Source organism: Neovison vison, chromosome 3 (genome assembly GCF_020171115.1).
Source record: "Neovison vison isolate M4711 chromosome 3, ASM_NN_V1, whole genome shotgun sequence".
In the NCBI taxonomy this organism is placed as follows: domain Eukaryota; kingdom Metazoa; phylum Chordata; class Mammalia; order Carnivora; family Mustelidae; genus Neogale; species Neogale vison.
In genome coordinates this window covers 104,272,100-104,291,434 of record NC_058093.1, presented here as the reverse complement: position 1 = coordinate 104,291,434, position 19,335 = coordinate 104,272,100, and the positions used below count along the sequence as shown (strand labels likewise).

The 19,335-nt window shown below is 36.1% G+C and overlaps 1 protein-coding gene across 3 annotated transcripts in view; it reads right to left on the bottom strand.

The window, feature by feature from the left end:
• PTPN4 (protein tyrosine phosphatase non-receptor type 4) overlaps positions 1-19,335 on the bottom strand; it is a 209,411-nt gene that overhangs the window by 97,630 nt on the left and 92,446 nt on the right. For 2 of the 3 annotated variants that reach the window (XM_044242627.1, XM_044242626.1), the window contains exons 3-6: positions 18,708-18,815; positions 13,844-13,882; positions 3,722-3,764; positions 3,545-3,623 (exon numbers count right to left, since the gene is read on the bottom strand). In XM_044242627.1, the coding sequence (XP_044098562.1) occupies positions 3,545-3,623; positions 3,722-3,764; positions 13,844-13,882; positions 18,708-18,815 (269 nt within the window). The remainder of the gene's footprint in view (positions 1-3,544; positions 3,624-3,721; positions 3,765-13,843; positions 13,883-18,707; positions 18,816-19,335) is intronic. The other variant, XM_044242628.1, reaches the window with a different exon arrangement.

The window sequence follows — 19,335 nt, the reverse complement described above, 5'->3', positions numbered from 1 at the left end:
AATTCCCTGTGAGAATTAATATGTAATATTGTAAATATTAACTATGTATTCAATTTAAGAAAATATATTTCTACCTAGGTTACTTGGTTTCATAATTAAAAGTTAAACGTTCCTGGTAGAAACAAATCTTATAGTTAAGATTGAAAAGGCATCTATATTCTGTTTTTTTTTAATAAACTTTTTTTTTTTAAATTAGACAAACAGAGATCACAGGTAGGCAGAGAGAGAGAGAGAGAGAGAGAGAGGGAGGAAGGGAAGCAGGCTCCCCGCTGAGCAGAGAACCCGATGCGGGGCTCAATCCCAGGACCCTGGGATCACAACCTGAGCCGAAGGCAGAGGCTTTAACCCACTGAGCCGCCCAGGTGCCCCAGGCATCTATATTCTTAACATAATATTGTAAATCTTATATACATAATACCTATGCCTGCTGAATTTTATTTATATACCACCCAGTAAGGGCTGAGTGGAAAGCAGAATTCAAGTCCTGGCTAAACCAGCCAGTGCTCTTTAGAAAATCAATTAAAGGCTGAACCTTCTTTCTATATTTGTAAAAAACGACGAATATCACTTGTCTAGTATGTGTATCCGATAGGTCCTAAATAAGGTGATAAAAACACAATTTTTAAAGACAATTAAAACTTTTATGATGGACTTATTTGGCTTAGCATAATAGCCTCTAGTTCCACCCACGTCACTGCAAATGGCAAGACTTTTAAGATAGATTAAAAATGTCTGAGATAAATATAGAAATGATATGTTTAATCTGTGAAAATAATACAACTTTTCTAATCCAGATAATACCATAAGCACTTTTTATGTACTGAGTATACCTAAGCACGAAAAAGGTACCAAAGAAATGTCATCTGTAGCGTCATGACTCCTGAGAAAACTCCAATTCTAAGGATGCCAGCACCTGCTAATACCAAATGACCTGTAGGCTCTGTAGGTCCACTCTTTCATACGACTTATCTAGAATGGGATCTCAAGGTAAGGAGGTGTGGCATGTTTCCTATTTTGTGGTTTTAAACTAGTCCTTACGGGGCGCCTGGGTGGCTCAGTGGATTAAGCCGCTGCCTTCGGCTCGGGTCATGATCCCAGGGTGCTGGGATCGAGCCCCGCATCGGGCTCTCTGCTCTGTGGGAAGCCTGCTTCCTCCTCTCTCTCTGCCTGCCTCTCGCCAACTTCTGATCTCTGTCTGTCAAATAAATAAATAAAATAAATCTTTAAAAATAAATAAATAAATAAATAAACTAGTCCTTAAAATTTAGCAAATGCGGCTGAAGTTGTCATATTATTAATCATAACCACTGCATTAAGGCTATCAAGCACTAAAATTTTAAAGGGGTATTTCTTAAACCTGCATAACAGAATCACCTGGGAAGTTGGTAATAATGTCTATGCACAGGTTCCTTCTGAGACCTAATTAAATCAGAATATCTCAGGGGTATGACCAAGGCACCAGGTATGTTTTTAAGCTCCCCTAAGTGAGTCTAAGCTGTAGTGAGGGTAGAGATCTACTGATATACTCAATGGTAATATAATAAAAACTCATTTTACCAAATACCACAGTTATAAGCCTCTAGGACATTCTATCATAAAGGACTTTCGAAAGAATACATTATTTTGAGTGAAAACAAAGATAATGTTCTAGACAACAGACTGAGCACAAAGTAATTGCTTGATTACTACCAAACTTAGCTTTCCCTTCTTCTACTTCAGGAAGATATGACGACTTAATTATCATTGAGATACATTTATTCCTTGACTATGTTTTAAACACAGGTTATAAAAGAATCAATACATTCAAGCTCTATAGAAATTCAAATACATTATTTTGAGTGAAATAAATTATGAATATGGCTGCAAATGACCGTAATTTAATTTTCATAAATATTAAAAACATTAGAAATCCAATTTTAAATTATTGGTCTTTTAATTAACAAATATTTCTTATACATTAAAATTCTGATTACAAAAATACTGATTATAGAATACTTTGCTACTTGATTTCAGATTACATTTACCAGGAAATAGTAAAATGTAATTAAAAATGTTTTATAATCTACAATTTCATTAATTCAGAGTAGTTTCTCTGAAGTTAAGTCAAAATTAGGGAAAGTTTTATAATACTAAGAATCATTTATTAAGATAAAAGATTTTGCTATTTTAATTAACAAAACTTGACTGATTAAGAGCTATAATATTAAACTGAAGATTATTCATATAATAAAGATAAATTACCTTGGAAATATTAATAGTTTTGAATGTTAGGACTGCCTAATCCAAGGCCTACATTCCTAAATTCTGTTATAAAAAAGGTTAACAACCTGCCCTCAACAAACACACAGAAAAGGACTCTCAAGAATGTCAATCTAACTTTTCTTACCTGGTCTACTAAAAACCCTATTTTATAAACACCTGAGGATTGCCAGATACAGCTAAATATCTTTAATTTATTCTTCTGTTGCTTCACATCACCACAGTATTCTAAACAATGGCCATCACGGTAACATCTCCCAGCCTATCTACAGGTAGCTTTAAGTACAGATTGCTAATTTAGCACCTACCTTTTAGAGTAATTCTGAATATAATCACTGACCGATATTCTTATATGAGACTTTTATGGAAGGTCTTATATGCTAATGTTTCATTTAGTCATTAAAAAAAACCCTAATTACTAATCCTGTCTTTCAAGCAATACACAAGATTCAGGTACAGATACCACACTGTAATTATTCCCAGTTCTACTTTAAACAGCTCACCTAACATTCATACACTTTCACAATGCTCATCTGAGTCATTCTTATGTACAATTTGTCAAGCGGAAGTGACAAGAAAAATCAGATTGTGAGTCAACAGCAGACTTAAAGTGGACAATAAAGTGGGCACTTAAAAGTGTACTGGTGCAATCCCTGCCAACATCCCTTAAAAAAGGTACCTGCTCACCTGAAACTAACAGCAATGTATGTTAATTATACTTTTAAGGAAAAATTGTAGGAGTGGAGGAAAAAAATAAAAGACTTTGAATCTTAGCAAAAGGTAACTACAGATGCAATTTTCAGAGGAAAAAAAGGGTACCTGTTGACCATTACTCTTGCACATAATGGTTACATATTTTTCCAAATTCTACGTTCTCCTCAATAGAAATAAAAAACATATAGAATATGCTTTTACATGAAAAAAAAAAAAAGCAGACACAATTCTCACTATGCAGCATCACTTGGATACAATTATATTATCATCTGATTACCTCAAGTAGTTACAGCAGTACTTCTTAACCATTTTTTTTACAAGTAGAAAAACCTAATTTCATATGGTTCAGGAGGCTGCTCATGGCTGGATGGGGTGGCCTTGGGCCTCCAATCTCCTAAAGCCCTCCCACCCATCCAAGAGGGGAGGAAACATGAAAGATCCATAATCCATTCTGTGTGATCACTGGGAATATCAGAATTACACACCATGACAATATTTCTACCTAAATAATTTCAAAATTTCATAACAGCTCTGACAATATTTTCAGGAAAAATATGCTCCATAAACCCACCTTGTATATTCTTCTTGTAACTTGTTGGGGTCACTTACAAAAAATTTGACTCTAAAGTTCAAATTGTAAGGAGATCCTCCTAGAATTAATAAAAGCAGTTCTAATTAATCAGATTATATTAATCCTTTACCTTTAGGAAGTATACTTTTAATATGTCAAGTAAATATGTATGCTCACTCTTTAGCTGCTTCCTTATTGGTTTGTTTGGATCCAGCCACCGCTGAAAAATAAATAAATAAAACTGATTTCTTTTCCCTTGAGGAAATAATATATCAATTATTGCAAATTTGTAATATTTGAAGATCCATGGTAAAAACTGCATCTTGAAAACACTCTAGGAGAAAATAATTTACAGATGTTCATATCAAGTATAGCAAAATAACACTAGAAAGTACTGAATATATTTGTGGTAGCTCTGAGATTTTTATTTGAATTTCCCATGAAATTATACAGTGTATAGTAACCTCTATTCCAAAAAGAAAAATCCTTAATAATAGCAATCTGAAGTGAATCCTGTTAATTTAACTGTATTATATAATGGTGTGGCAAGTTTTTAGAATTCTTGGTATCTTTCATAAAAATCTAGTTGACCTTATACTATCCTTCAGACAAAATCTAACTACCCATCATGAAAATATACTCTTGATCGCTTCTCGGCCTTTTGGCTAAGATCAAGTGAAAATTCTTGAGAAAGAATTTCTTTTCTTTTTTTTCTAAAGTAGACTCCACACCCAGCACAGAGCCCAGTGCAGGGCTTGAACTCACAACCCTGAGATTAAGACCTAGCTGAAAGCAGGAGTCAGACATTCAACCAACTAAACCACCAAGGCACCCCAACTCTTAAGAAAAACTTTCTAACTTCTACTTATTCCCTCAAAAATAAAACTATCGCCCCTTGCCCAACAACAACAACAAACTCACACTGATTTTCTAAGAGATAATGTTTAGTTTGCAGGTGTGTTTGTTTGTTTAGGTGTGAGAATTTTAAGTAGCCTCAATACTTCTAATGCCAGTTGAGCTCTACTTTAGGAAAAGTATAACTAAATTCAAACTGCGAACATGTTTCAGTTAAAAAAATTAAAGAACCCCGGGGCACCTGGGTGGCTCAGTGGGTTAAAGCCTCTGCCTTCGGCTCAGGTCATAATCTCAGGGTCCTGGGATCGAGCCCTGAATCGGGCTCTCTGCTCAGCAGGGAACCCGCTTTCCTCCTCTCTCTCTCTGCCTGCCTCTCTGCCTACTTGTAAAAAAAAGAAAAAAAAAATTTTAAAGAGCCCAAAATGGGTATTAGATGTGGCAGTATTTTCAAAGTACTACAAAAGTATCAACTTATGTCTTATTATGTATAAAACATACTCCTATCACCCATACTTGATTCCATGCAGAGTACAAAGATTTTAATAACAAATGGCTGAGAATAATCCATAAATCTTCCCTTTCCACTATCCACAACAACCAACACATCAAATCCAGCTGATTTTTCCTTCCAACTATACCTTGAATTTAACAGTTCTCCATCCACTCTGCCACTATCTTCATGTCTGGGATAGCCACAGCCTCTTGTTGTTGTTGTGTTGTTAAGATTTATTTATTTTAGAGAGAGTGTGTGTGCACATGCACACTACGGAGAGAAGCAGAGGAAGAGAGAGAGAGAGACTCCAAGCAGACTTGGAGCTGACTGCAGTGCCTAACGAGGGGCTGGATCCCATGACCCCAGATGACAACCTGAGCCAAAACCAACAGAAACTTAACTGTCTGAGCCACCAAGATGCCCCTGGCCATAGCCTCTTAACTGCTCTCCCTGATGTTTTCTTACCATGTTCTTCTTCATTCTCCATCGCAAAGCTAGAGTAATCGTTCGGAACATGTCACTTCTTTGCTTAATAGCTCTTGATAATTTCTCAAGACAAGGTTCAAAGTCCCTACTAGGGGCTTACATGATCACTTCTTACCTCAACTTACTAAAGCTCCAGCCGTAATGGCTTCTCATCTGTTTCTCACAGATGCCATCCTAGGGCTTCAAATGAAGGCTTCATTATGCACAGAATGTCCTTCTCCAAATTTCTCATAGGTGACTTCCTTTAAGTCTCAGCTTAAATGCTATCTCCTCAGATAGACCTTCACTGGCTGTCACTGATCTCCCTACCAGAAGAACATCACAAAGCTCCTATTTCCAGGGCGCCTCGGTAGCTCAGTTGTTAAGCGTCTGCCTTCAGCTCAGGTCATGATCCCAGTGTCCTGGGATCAAGCACGGAGTCAGGCTCCCTGCTCAGCAGGAAGCCTGCTTCTCCCTCTTCCACTCCCCCTGCTTGTGTTTCCTTTCTTGCTGTCTCTCTCTTTGTCAAATAAATAAATAAAATCTTAAAAAAAAAACAAAAAACAAAAAAACTCTGACTTCTTTAGTTATTTTCTATAAATAGGCAAGGGATATTAATTTCTTTTATAACATTTTCTTAATCGTAATGTTTGTTTTGTCTTTTTATTGCCCATCTCCTTCATTAGATTATCAACTCCATGAGGTAAGGGATAAAATCTGATTCATTCAAAGCAGACAATCAGCACATCAGCACAAGTCTTGGCATATAATTTGTATTAAAAAAATTTGATGGGGTGCCTGGGTGGCTCAGTTGTTGGGCGTCTGCCTTCGGCTCGGGTCATGATCCCACGGTCCTGGGATGGAGCCTTGTGTCAGGCTCCTTGTTTGGTGGGGAACATGCTTCTCTCTCTCCCATTCCCCCTGCTTGTGTTCCCCTCTTTCACTGTGTCTCTCTGTCAAATAAATAAATAAAATCTTTAAAAAAAAATTTTTTTTTTTTTTTTTTTGATGAATGACTGACTAAGCCTGCTGAATGACTCAGCAATTGATACAGGGGTGGGGGTTGGACGGGGGAGTCTGCTTCTATCCCAATAATCAGCTGTTTTTCACCACTACTTAACACATTTGTTTCCCCCGCATGTCTACCCATCTACCCAACCCATCTATATCACAGTGATTTTATTCTTCATGTTTTCTAGAAAAACTCATATATTATATTCATTTTAATGCTTGTCTATAATCAAAATTTGGGCTTGAGTTATCTATTCAAAGCCTGTCTTCCACATTTAGTACTCCTGTAAAATATTCTAAAACAGTATCAGAGATACAAACACATTTACATACACAAATAGATGTATTAAGCTAAGAAAGCTTAGAAGGAGTACAATAATAAGTACTGGGAAATTTAACAGATCTCATCAATGATGTCAAAGAGATAGGATTTAGTTTCTTGGCTTAAACCATGAAGATGGAATAATGCTACAAAGAGCACTACTGGACAGTAAAAATACCGTTCCTAGTAAAAACACATCATTAAGTCAAAAAAGAAAGTGGAAAAACAGACAACATACACATAAGTTCTACAAATCAGTGAGAAAAAACCCAATACTAATAGAAATACAGATAATGGGTAAGAATATAAAGTTCACAGGAAATATATGTAACATTTAAGAAAAAATATTCAATCTTGACCATAATTAGAGAAATACAGAAGTAATCTACATTAGGTTTTCATTTTTCAGCAATAAGACACTGGCAAGGATTACAACTTTGAATGCCATACCACAATGGCTTCAAGAATGTGGAAACAGGTATATATACAAAGCTCATGAGAATAAAAGTTATACCATCTCACTATAGGACAACTGGGCAATATTTATCAAAATATAAACTGTAAATGACCACAGACCCAGCATTATTTTATATAGCATTATATACTAGATACAGTTCACATAATATAAAATTTACCATCTTAAAATGTATACTTCAGTGCACTTGAGTACATTCACTATGTTGTATAACCATCAACAGTAAAATGTCAGAATACTTACATCACCCCAAAAAAGAAATCCCATATCTATTAGCAGTCAGTCTCAGTAACCCCGCACCCACCAAAGCCCCTAGCAACACTAATCTACTTACTGTCTCTATGGATTTCATTATTTTGAATGTTTCATATGAAGGTAATCATATAACAGGTGGTCTTTCGTGTCTCATTTCTTTCATTTATTGTAATGTTCTCAAGGACCATCCATGTTGTGGCATTTAATAGTACCTCATTCCATTTTATAGCTGCCATTTAGGCTTTTCTATCTTTTGGCTCTCATGAATTACACTGCTACGAACATTCATGAGCAACTTTTGTCTGAACATGTCACTCAACTCTCTCCAATGTATGTCTAGGATTGGTATTATTTGCTTAAATGTTAACTTTATATTTAACTTTTTATCAAGTATTATCAAGTAACTATCAAGTATTAATAGCTAATAGGGAGATTCTGGTTCAAGATAGCAATGTAGGAGAATCCGAAATTCACCTCCTCCCATGGCCACACTGAATCTAAAAGCTAAATATGGAACTATTTCCTCTGGGGAAAAAAACCCCACAAAACTAGATGAATGACTTCCTCCTACTGGGTGAAAGAGAAAAAACTCACGTCAAAGTGTTAAGGACAGGCCAGGACACAATCTCACCATAAACCCCACACCCAGCATGGTAACCCACAATCAGGAGGGAACTCGCAATCCCATGTTTCTCCCTGCAGAGCAAAGGGTTTGAACCACACATCTGACACCCCAACTTTTAAGACCTGCACCTGAAAAATGAGCATCCAAAACCTCCAGCTTTGATAGCCAACTAGAGCCTGTGACCCTAAGACTTCTAAACTACAGTAAACTGAGAAACAGTTTTATGTAAATGAGGCCTATTTGCTTGTGTTGAAGATTTGGCCTTAGGGAAAGGCTTCCAGTTTGGCACACATAAGAACTTACTTAAGCATTCTCCAGGGAAGGAAGATGGTTGGTACCGTCTTTGTACTCTCTTGCCCCACCCAGGTTGTTGCCATTGCTAAGAAAGGAGCTTGTGTCTGCTGCCAGAGAACACACCCTTCAATGGTTTGGCTTTGAGGGCCAGAAGGGCTTGGGCTCACAGGTGAAAGGGGGACAGAAGCAACCAAAAAACAGTTCTTAAATGCCTATCACCCCAGGGCTCCGAATGGAGGGAGCAGACAGAAAAGCCCACCTCCCAGTATTCCCCTAAAAGAGGTATATTTGCTTACTTTAAAAGCTGCTGTGAAGGGTACTGCTTCCCAATCAGCCTGAATCTGAGATGCTCCCCTTTGAGACACTGACAGGTCTTGGCACACCTTTTAACTACTGGGATTCACTAAAAATAAAACAGGCACAAGCTAGGGCAGAGGTGAATGATAAGGTTCAATACAAGGCCATTTCTTTGAGACTGGCAGAGGTGACTGATTTACTTAATGCATAGCAACATGGAAAGTAAAGCAAAATGAAAAATCAGAGGAATATTTTCAAACAAAAGAAAAAGAGAAAGCATCAAAAAAACACCTTAATGAAATAAAATAAGTGATTTACCTGATAAAGAGTTCAAAATAATAAAGTTGCTCACCAAGCTTTATGAACACAGTGAGAACTTCAATTTATGAACACAGTGAGAACTTCAACAAAGAGACAGAAAATATAAGAAAGTACCAAAAAGAAGTCATAGAACTGAAGAACACAAATAGATAAACTGAAACATACATTAAAGGGGTTCAACAGCGGACTTAAATGAAGCAGAGGAAAGATCAGTGAATTCAAAGATAAGATAGTAGAACTCAAGGATAAGAAGAGCAAAAAGAAAAAAAAAAAAAACAATGAAAATGAGGACAGACAGCTTAAGGACTCATGCGATAAAATCTATCCGTTCAGTATTCACATCATAGGGCTCCCAGGCGTAGAAAAGAGACAGAAATAAGCGAAAAACTGCAGAAATAATGGCTGAAAGCTATCCTAACCTGGGGAAGGAAATTGACAACCAAGGAAATTGACAACCAGATCCAAAAATCTCAGAGAGGTTTTGAGAAGTTTCCAAATAAGAGGAACCCAATGAGACCCACTGTAAGACACATTTTTTTTTCAAGGAGAGAATCTTAAAAGCAGCAAGAAGGAAACAACTTGCTACGTAAAAGGGAAATCCTGTAGACTCTCACATTTTTCAGCTGAAACTTTGCAGGCCAGAAGACAATGGCATATTTAAATTGCTGAATGGGGTAAAAAAACAAAACAAAAACAAAAACAAAAAAACCTGACAACCAAGAATACTCTGTATGGCAGAACTGCCCTTCAGAACTGAAGGAGTGACCAAGAGTTTTCCAGACAAGCAAAAGGTAAGGGAGTTCATCACCAATGGGTTAATGATAAAAGTACTTCTTTAAACAGAAATGAAAGGGCACTAATTAGTAACAAAAAACCAGAAAAGTATAAATCTCACTGGTAAAAGTAAATACACAGTAAAATTCAAAATAACCTAATGTCATAAAGGTGGTGGATTAATTACATATTAAGCCAGTATGGAGGTTAAAAGATAAAACTAGTAAAAATAACTATAACCACAATAACTTGTTAATGGATGCACAAAGTAAAAAGATGTAAACTGTGGCATCAAAAACATAAGATGGTGAGAGGGTAAAAATGCAGAGGTTTAAGATGTGTTGAAACTTAAAATGTTATCAACACAAAAGAGACTTAAAAATATAAGCAAAAACCTACAGTAAATACACAAATGGTAAAGAGAAAGCAATCTAAATGTATCACTACCAAAAAAAAAATCATCAAATTGCAAAGAAAATAAGACACATCTATCCATATGCTACCCACAACAGACTCACTTCATATATTAAGGATATACAGAGAGAAGGTGATGAGATGGAAAATAATATTCCATGTGAGGTGGGGGGAAAAAGGCAGAAGGAAATGCATATAAAATTAAATTTTCTGGGGCGCCTGGGTGGCTCAGTGGGTTAAAGCCTCTGCCTTCAGCTCAGGTCATGATCCCAAGGTCCTGGGATTAAGCCCCACATTGCACTCTCTGCTCAGCAGGGAGCCTGCTTCCTCATCTCTCTCTGCCTGCCTCTCTGCCTACTTGTGATCTCTGTCAAATAAATAAATAAAATCTTAAAAAAAAATTTTTTTTTTTAAAATTTTCTTATAACCTGCAGCTCACTAACAAATACTTGAGGCAGGCAGAGTATGACATTCCTCCAGGAAACTCCAAACTGTCTTAATGTTAATGCTTTGCTAGATGGAAAAACAATCTTAGCTTGACTAGGCCTCCAGGATCCTGTCAGTCTTCTTTAGTCTATGAAATTCCTTTTTGAAACTTCCCTTTGTCCCCCAATTCCAAAGTATAATCAGTTGTATAATCAGTTGTTCCTTACAATCCCAGGGTAGCAGTTATTTCTGCCCACAGACCCTGTCCCTGTGCTTTACTAAAACCACCTTTTTGCACCAGTGATGTCTTAAGAATTCTTCCTTGGCCTTAATCTCCAAACCCCACATTCAAACCACATCACATACAAATGGAAACCTAAAGAAATCCTGGTAGCTATACTTACATAAGACAAAACAGACCTTAACACAAAGACTACAATAAGAGACAAAGTTATTATATAAAGATAAATGGGTGAATTCAGTAAGAAATAAAATTTGTAAATATTTATGCACCTAACAGAGCACATCAACATATAAAGCAAGTATTAACTTAAAGGAAGAAATAGATAGCAATACAATGATAGTGGTGGACTTTTTTTTTTTTTTAAGATTTTATTTATTTATTTGAGAGAGACCAAGATAGTGACAGCAGGAGCAGGGAGGAGAGCAACAAGCTGGCTCCCCATTGAGCAGGGAGCACAGATCTGGGACTTGACTCAGGACCCTGGATCATGACCTGAGCAGAAGACAGATGACCTAACCAACTGAGCCACCCAGGCGCCTGAAAGTAGAGGACTTTACTATCTCACTTTCATCCATAAGCAAATCATCCAGACAGAAAATCAGTAAGAAAATATCAGCCTTAAACAAGAAAGAACAAGTGTTGGTGAGGATGTAGAGAAAAAGGAATACTGTTCCACTGTTAGTGGGAATATAAACTGTTGCAGCCATTGTGGAGGTTCCTCAAAAAATTAAAAACAACTCCTATATGATCCAGCAATTCCACTCTGGTATTTATCCAAAAGAAGCAAAAACACTAATTTAGAAGATATCTGCATCCCTGTAAACACTAAAGCGTTACTTTACAATAGCCAAGATACAGAAGCAACCTAAATGTCCACTGATGAATGGATAAAAAAGATGGGGTGTATTTACACATGCACGCACATGTTTGCACACACACAGGAATATTACTGAACCATAAAAAAGAAGGGGATCTTGTCATTTGTGACAACTTCTGTGGACTTTTGAGGGCATTACGCTAAATAAATTAGACAGGGAAAAACAAATACAATTATGATCTCACTTACAAGTGGAACTTAAAAACCCAAAACCAAAACCAAAACCAAAACCAAAACCCTACCAAAATGCTGAACTCCTATATACAGAGAAAAGTGGCTGCCAGAGGTGGTGCACAGGGTAGGTGTGTGTGAAATGGTAAAGGGAGTCATACAGTACAAATTTTACATTAATGATAGTTATACTGTACATTTGAAAGTTGCTAAGAGAACAGATCTTTAAAGTTCATCGCAAGGAAAAAAATTATAACTACATGGGTGAATGGTAACTATACTTATTGTGGTGATCACTTCATAATATATACAAATATTGAATCATTATGTTCTACACCTAAAACTAATATAATGTTACATGTTAATTATATCTAAATAAAAAGAAGAAATAGTTGTTAGGGATGAGTACTTTATCATCAACTCTATCAAATTCTGAAGGAATTTCAATTTAGGCCTGGAGTTCTGTTTAGTCTTCTCAAAATTAACTGCTCATTCTTTTCCCTTCATAGAGTCTATTGTTAAATCTTCAAAATGTCTCACACTTGTAAGTTAATTCTGTATCTTCCAAAATGTAGTATTTAAAAAAATAAGGAGGTTGCCTGATAAAACCTGTTTTACTATTAAAATATTCTGTTTGTCTTAGTTATTTGTTGCTCCTATTAATGTTGAAGCACTGTCTTCTGCAACTCTATTTATCCTAACCTAACCAATGAGCTTTTTATTGTGACAATCATATTTTAATTTCCAAAATCCTTCATTGTTCCTTTTGCATGGATACAAGACCCTCTCTAATCATGCCAATGTAAATTAGAATCCTTTTCATTTGTTTGCTGATAAATTAATATTTATCAAGTATTTACTATGCTTCAATCATGTTCTAAGTGCTTTCCATATAAAAATTCACATCATCTCCACATTAACTAAGAATGACACTACTTATTTTTATACATTTTTATAAATATTTTATAAATATTTCCATTATTTCTATTTTACATATTTCCCATTTCCATAAGTGTAAAATTTGCTGACTTCAGTGGTTCTCTTTCTGTAGGCTTTCCTCAAATGTTGGTATCTATTTTGTTGAGTGCTTATTTTTTTTTTAAGTTTTTATTTTTTATAAACATATAATATATTTTTATCCCCAGGGGTACACACTTCACAGCTTGAGTGTTTATTTTTAAGGCTAAAATTCTCTGCAAGCTCCTTTATGAAATTTTTACATGTCTGTGGAGAAGAGGCAAGATATACAGCTTGACTCTAGTTGTTGGTGAAAGACAGACAGATTGTGCTGCCAGTAGGATATTATAGTTAGCTAGTCTCCTGGGCAAAGGGCATTCCCCCCCCATTTCACTGGGTGTCACCAGTCCTTTGGGACACTGACTTGCCTCTCTAATTCAAGCACTCACACATGGTAAACTTAGCGGGTAAATATTACTAATTGTTTACCACATGGCCTATGGGTAGGGAATGAGCTGACCCACCTCCCTGCTTCTACAGCAGACCTCCTCCCAACAATCCCCTGAAGTCTGCACAGCCTCCCTACCCTGCTCCCCAACCACACTTTGCTCACCACTGAATTAGGAACACTCCTGGAACTCCACCCATTCACTAACTTTATGATCTTGAAAAAGTTATTTCACTTCTCCGTACCTTCGTTTTTTTTTTTTTTGTTTGTTTGTTTTAAGATTTTATTTATTTGACAGAGAGCACAAGCAGGGGGAGCAGCAGGCAGAGAGAGGGAGAAGCAGGCTCCCCACTGAGCCAGGAGCGGGATGCAGGACCCCGGGATCATGACCTGAGCCAAAGGCAGATGCTTAACCAACCGAGCCACCCAGGCGTCCCCACAGTAAGTTGAATACATGCTAGTAATGTACACTCAGTTTGCCATCTTGCTACAGAAACATTATGCTTTTCAAAATAGGATGCTTAAATATTTTTAAATAACATAAACACAGCATTTCAAAATGTGTGAAAGCTTACCTTAAAGCAATCCATTGAACAATGTCTCTCCCTCTCTCTCTCACACAGACACACACACAAATAAATAAAATGAAAATGAAAAATGAAATTAAATTAAATAAGAGAGTAAGGGAACCAGAAGTTGGGTATCTACTTGAAATTGGATAACAAAGATACTCTGTCTTGCTTTCTGATGTCAGGAGGCTCCCATCTCCCAAAATCTTCAGTTTGCAATTCTATATGCCACTGGCCACACTGTAACCAGGGTGGTATGTCTAAAATAAAAATCTTATGTAACTTGTATAAATAAATCTTTAGGTGAATATAATCTTACAGATTAAAAAATATTCCATGATCTGGCATACCCAAACTTCATCTTAGGCCCACTTTTTCCCCTTGCTCTATATTCCACTGATTATTAAATTTTTCTTTCTGGTCTTCAAATTGAACATTCCTCATTCCTCACTCTGGACCATTATAAATGATGCTGATTCTCTCTGAAACACTTTTCTGCACCCCATTTCTGCACCCCAAATTTGTCATTCGCTCCTAAAATGGAACAGGGTTAAAAGAGACCAGAAACAAAAATCCAACATTCAGCAGAGTACCAAAGGTAAAAGCTTAACAAAAATATGATAGTAAAGCAGATGAAATATAAAATATGAGATATACTGAGATATGTGAAATAAAAGCAAGCATTTTAGCAATCATATTGTCCTAAAATGCAGCTTGTTGAATTAAGAGTCATCCTCTATGTGACTTTTCCTAGTTTCTCAACCCAATGAATTCAAGGATTTTGTGTAAAAGAATCTCCAAAAAACAGACCAAGCTGTTTGTTACGAATTATTTCTTACTTCAATAATCTTAGTTAACCTATTGGGTTAGAGCAGTGATTTTCAAATCACAGTTCCTTGGATTAGCAGCATTATTATAAGTGGAATTTTTCTGCAGTGAAAATTATTGAGCTTCATTCACACAGGACTTCCTGAATCAAGAACTCTACGATAGGGCCCAGAAATCTGTATTTTAAGATGTATGAGGTGGTTCTGATATAAGTTAGGTTTGAAAGCCACAAGGTTAGGGAATACAGAAATAGTAGTCAACAGTAAAAGATCCTAACCACAACACAAAGTATCAGAAGGATGAAACTGTAGAAGGAACAAGTCAACAACAGTTGATAATCTACTCTTTGTCCCACACTAATGGACACTAAGTTACTTTAGGGACAAAACCCCACAAAACAAAAAAATAAATGCTCACAAGTAATATAATTGGAGGGTTCCAATGAATACTGTACTGATAAAGGCCAATAGGGAAGAGCCACCTTTAAGTGCTTATAAAGAAATTATGTATAATTGTAACCACATTACTCATTATCTTGCTCACTCAATAAAAATTCATTGAATACTACTATTAAACCATACATTATACTAAAAGCTAAAGCTGTGATAATAGGTTTTAATGAAAACAGAAGAAATTTTGAAAAGTCAAAGCTTTTAAGTAATTTATTTTGTTGTACTGGAACTCATTATCCAGGAGGACTGTAAGGAAAAGGATAACCTACAATGAGTCCATATTTTAAGGTACAAGATCACAATAAAACATTTGGTGCTTTTTTAGTTTACCAATTGTTAAGTCCAATTAAATTAATTTCAATGTTTATGTGCCTAAGGGAGTATTAGCTCTGATCTATAAAACCATTATACACACACACACACACACACACACACACATACATACACACAACATACTACATATATAACTAACACATATATTACAGGGGCACCTGGGTGGCTCAGTCAGTTAAGTGTCTGCCTTCCGCTCAGGTCATGATCTCAGGGTCCTGAAATTAAGCCCCACACCAGGCTCTCTGCTCAGTGGAAAGTCTGACTCTCCCTCTATCTCTTTCTCTCCCCTTCTCTTCCTCTCTCCCAAATAAATAAAATCTTTTAAAACTACATACATATATACAGGTATATATCAACTAAACAAACCATGAAATGAAAAAAATCTCAACTAAGGACTGACAAGGATTAATTCTTATAGAACATAACCAAATTCCTTTAGATCTATGCCAGCAATTTTTAAAAAAAATTTTATTTATTTGACAGACATAGATCACAGGTAGGCAGAGAGGCAGGCAGAGAGACAGGGCAAAGCAGGCTCCCTGCTGAGCAGAGAGCCTGATGCGGGGCTCAATCCCAGGACCCTGGGATCATGTTCTGAGCCAAAGGCAGAAGCTTTAACCCACTGGGCCACCCAGGCACCCCTATGCTGGCAATTTTATTGCACAGATACCTCCTCTCCTCAACATGTTCATTCTTGTAAGTCCTGTGCATCTATATATTGTCATCTATTGAAAAGCAATATTTTGTGTAGTAAGGAGAGTCGCTTTGGAGCCAGATACAAGTTCAAATCCTTTCTCAGCTACTTAATTACCTATGTCATTAGACAGGTTTTGTAAGCCTCAATTTTTCATCCTAAAAATATTTTAATGACAAATTTATAAAATTGAGAATTTGGCTTACAAACAAGTCCACAATAGATGTTTTATAAATGTTAGCCCCTCACTTCCTTTCCTTTTTCAGAATGGCATCCCTCTGTCAGTCCATTAATTATCCTCAGTCTTGATGGTGTATTTTCATACTGACAATCAGAAACAGGACATTACTTACAAAATCTGTGCTATCTACAGGCCCTTCCATGGCATTTTGGCATTTCACAGATTCTTCTGAATATTTAAATGCTGAAACTGTAGTACCATGAAAAAGACCTATATGGGGAGCTGTGAGACCCATAACTAGTTTCATTAATGGCAGCAAGTAACTTGGGCTTTATCCCACTGGATTGGGATAATTTCTTATGAAAACTAGTGTGTTAGACAAGATAATTTCTAAGGATTCTTCTGGGTCTTCGAAATTTTAATTCTAAATTTTGGCAAAGAATTATTTTAGATCATTAACAATTGGACTCTTGGACCTAGGAATATATCTCATTTGGGAAAGAAAGCTCAAGATAGAAATGTAAGACAAAATAAGTAAAAGCAGGGTACTGGAAAAAGGTCAACCCAGCTAAAAATACCTATGCTTCCCCATATTCATCCTGCTGTAATTGCCTTAGAATAAAAATGTCTTACTGTATACAAATGTACATAACAGGATTTCTTATCTCTTACAATATATGTGATGTCAGTATTAGCTCTTCTAGAATATTGTGTCACAAGTGATGGTTTTTTCACACTCACGGCAGACAATGGTGATAAGGAGCCACTCTTTCTCCTTTGTTGTCTTATCACTTCTCTGATCAATCTACAGACAGACTTCCATCTAAAGGGTTGGACCTAGAACTGTCAGCAAGACAATCTAAGAATTATTTATTTATTTTTTAGCTCAACATTCCACAAAGGGAGGGATAGCAGACACCTCTAAGGAATTTGCCCAGCTCACAATTTATCTTTCTGGGAAAGGTTGCATTACTGACATTTCTACTCACTTCCATTTTCACGTGTATTTTTTATCTAGAAATAATACTCCTCCTCTAGGCTCCTCTAGAAGTTCCAGTCTCTGGTGAAGGTATCAACTTAGAGGAAAAGTTTGTTTTCATTTGAGTTCAGTACAAAAGGACTTCCTTGCACTGAGACTAGCTGGCTCTTGCTCTCTTTTATCCACATCATCCCTCAGTTTTTCATACAATACCAGTAAATGATGTCAAGAAAAAGTAATATATAACATCTCATATTTACTTCCCATTAACCATTCAGGAACCTAAGATTTTGACTATGAGAGAGACAGAACAAGAGAGAGAAACTCTACTTTTCACATAAGAGTTATTTTATTTTCTATAGCCATTTTATTAATATACTTTTATAAAGTCATTTCTAAATTTCTGATCTCAATCTTCTAAACTACATATACAAAAGGTCTCCTTCAAAATAGTCACTCTCGGGCGCCTGGGTGGCTCAGTGGGTTAAGCCGCTGCCTTCGGCTCAGGTCATGATCTCAGGGTCCTGGGATCGAGTCCCGCATCGGGCTCTCTGCTCAGCAGGGAGCCTGCTTCCCTCTCTCTCTCTCTGCCTGCCTCTCTGCCTACTTGTGATTTCTCTGTCAAATATATAAATAAAATCTTAAAAAAAAAAATTTAAAAAAAAAACAAAAAAACAAAATAGTCACTCTCCTGTATTAATCAAAAGAATACCATATTCTTTTGTAAAAGACCCTATCTGTATAAGCATATACATTTTCAAAGAATTTAACATTTCTCTTATTCATCACACACTATCTTCTATTTCTACAATGTGATTTTTTTCCAACAAAAAGAAACGTGATTGGAACTATTAAAGAATCAGTAACAATCTAAGTAACTTAATGCCTAAGAAATGTAGAGCTGTGAAATTTAATCTCTGTCTCATTTGGGAGGGTATCCTTTGAGTCTTCCTACTTGGAAAATTTACATTTAACAAATTAAGAATTTTAGTTACAAACAGATTGATATGAATGCCACAAAAAACTGATTGTATTTTAATGGAGGCTAATTTATGTAAGAATAAGATACCTTAATATTTTAACCTTTATGCCCAGTTTTCTCTTTCAGTCAAGTACCATGAGTTAGCTTTACATTTCAGTTGTCTGAGACACATAAATAAAGAAACTGACACTAGATTTATAAACTGACATAATTACAAAAACCTTAAGGAAAAACTTTACAAATTAAAACATCAAGAAAATGAGGAACAAAGAAAAAAAAGAATAACCTCTAATCATTCTAATTAAATCCTTTAAAAAAACCTTACTAATCAGATTAGTAAACATCATAAATCAGAAAGGATTTTATATTATGAACAGAGAGAAAAAGTGAAATGAAACAAAACACAACAATTTAAACTTACTGGGTTGTCTGTGGTATCGTCAGCCAACTGTAAACCAAAATAGTCACGCTCAGTCAAATCAAGATGCTTGAAGACTATATCCAACAGAACTTGCCCCTGATCATGTTTCTAGAAGAAAAATAAAAGGAAATCAATACTGGTAGGCAATACACTTTCAGATTTTCGAGTTCCTAAACTTTTGTTCTCTTCTATTAAATTGGCAACTATTTCTAAAACAATGACTTGATTCAGGATAAAGAGTTTATGTGTTAACATACTACTTAAAAATCAGTCTGATTTGGGGAGCCTGGCTGGCTAAGTCCGTAGAGTATGCAACTCTGATCCCTGGGCCATAAATCTGAGCCCCACATTCAGTGTAGAGATTACTAAAAAAACAAACTTTAAGAAAAAAGTCTAACTTTAGTTCAGATGGCTCAAAGAGAAATATAATAAGTATAATGACATTGGGGTGCCTGCCTAGTTGGCTTAGTCAGTTAAGCATCTGACTCTTGACTTTGACTCAGGTCATGATCGCAGGGTCGTGAGACTGAGTGCCGCTTCAGGCTCTGTGCTGGTGTGGAGTCTGCTTAAGATTCTCTCTCTCCCTCTCTCTTCCTCTCTCTCCCCCTATTCTCTAAAATAATAATGA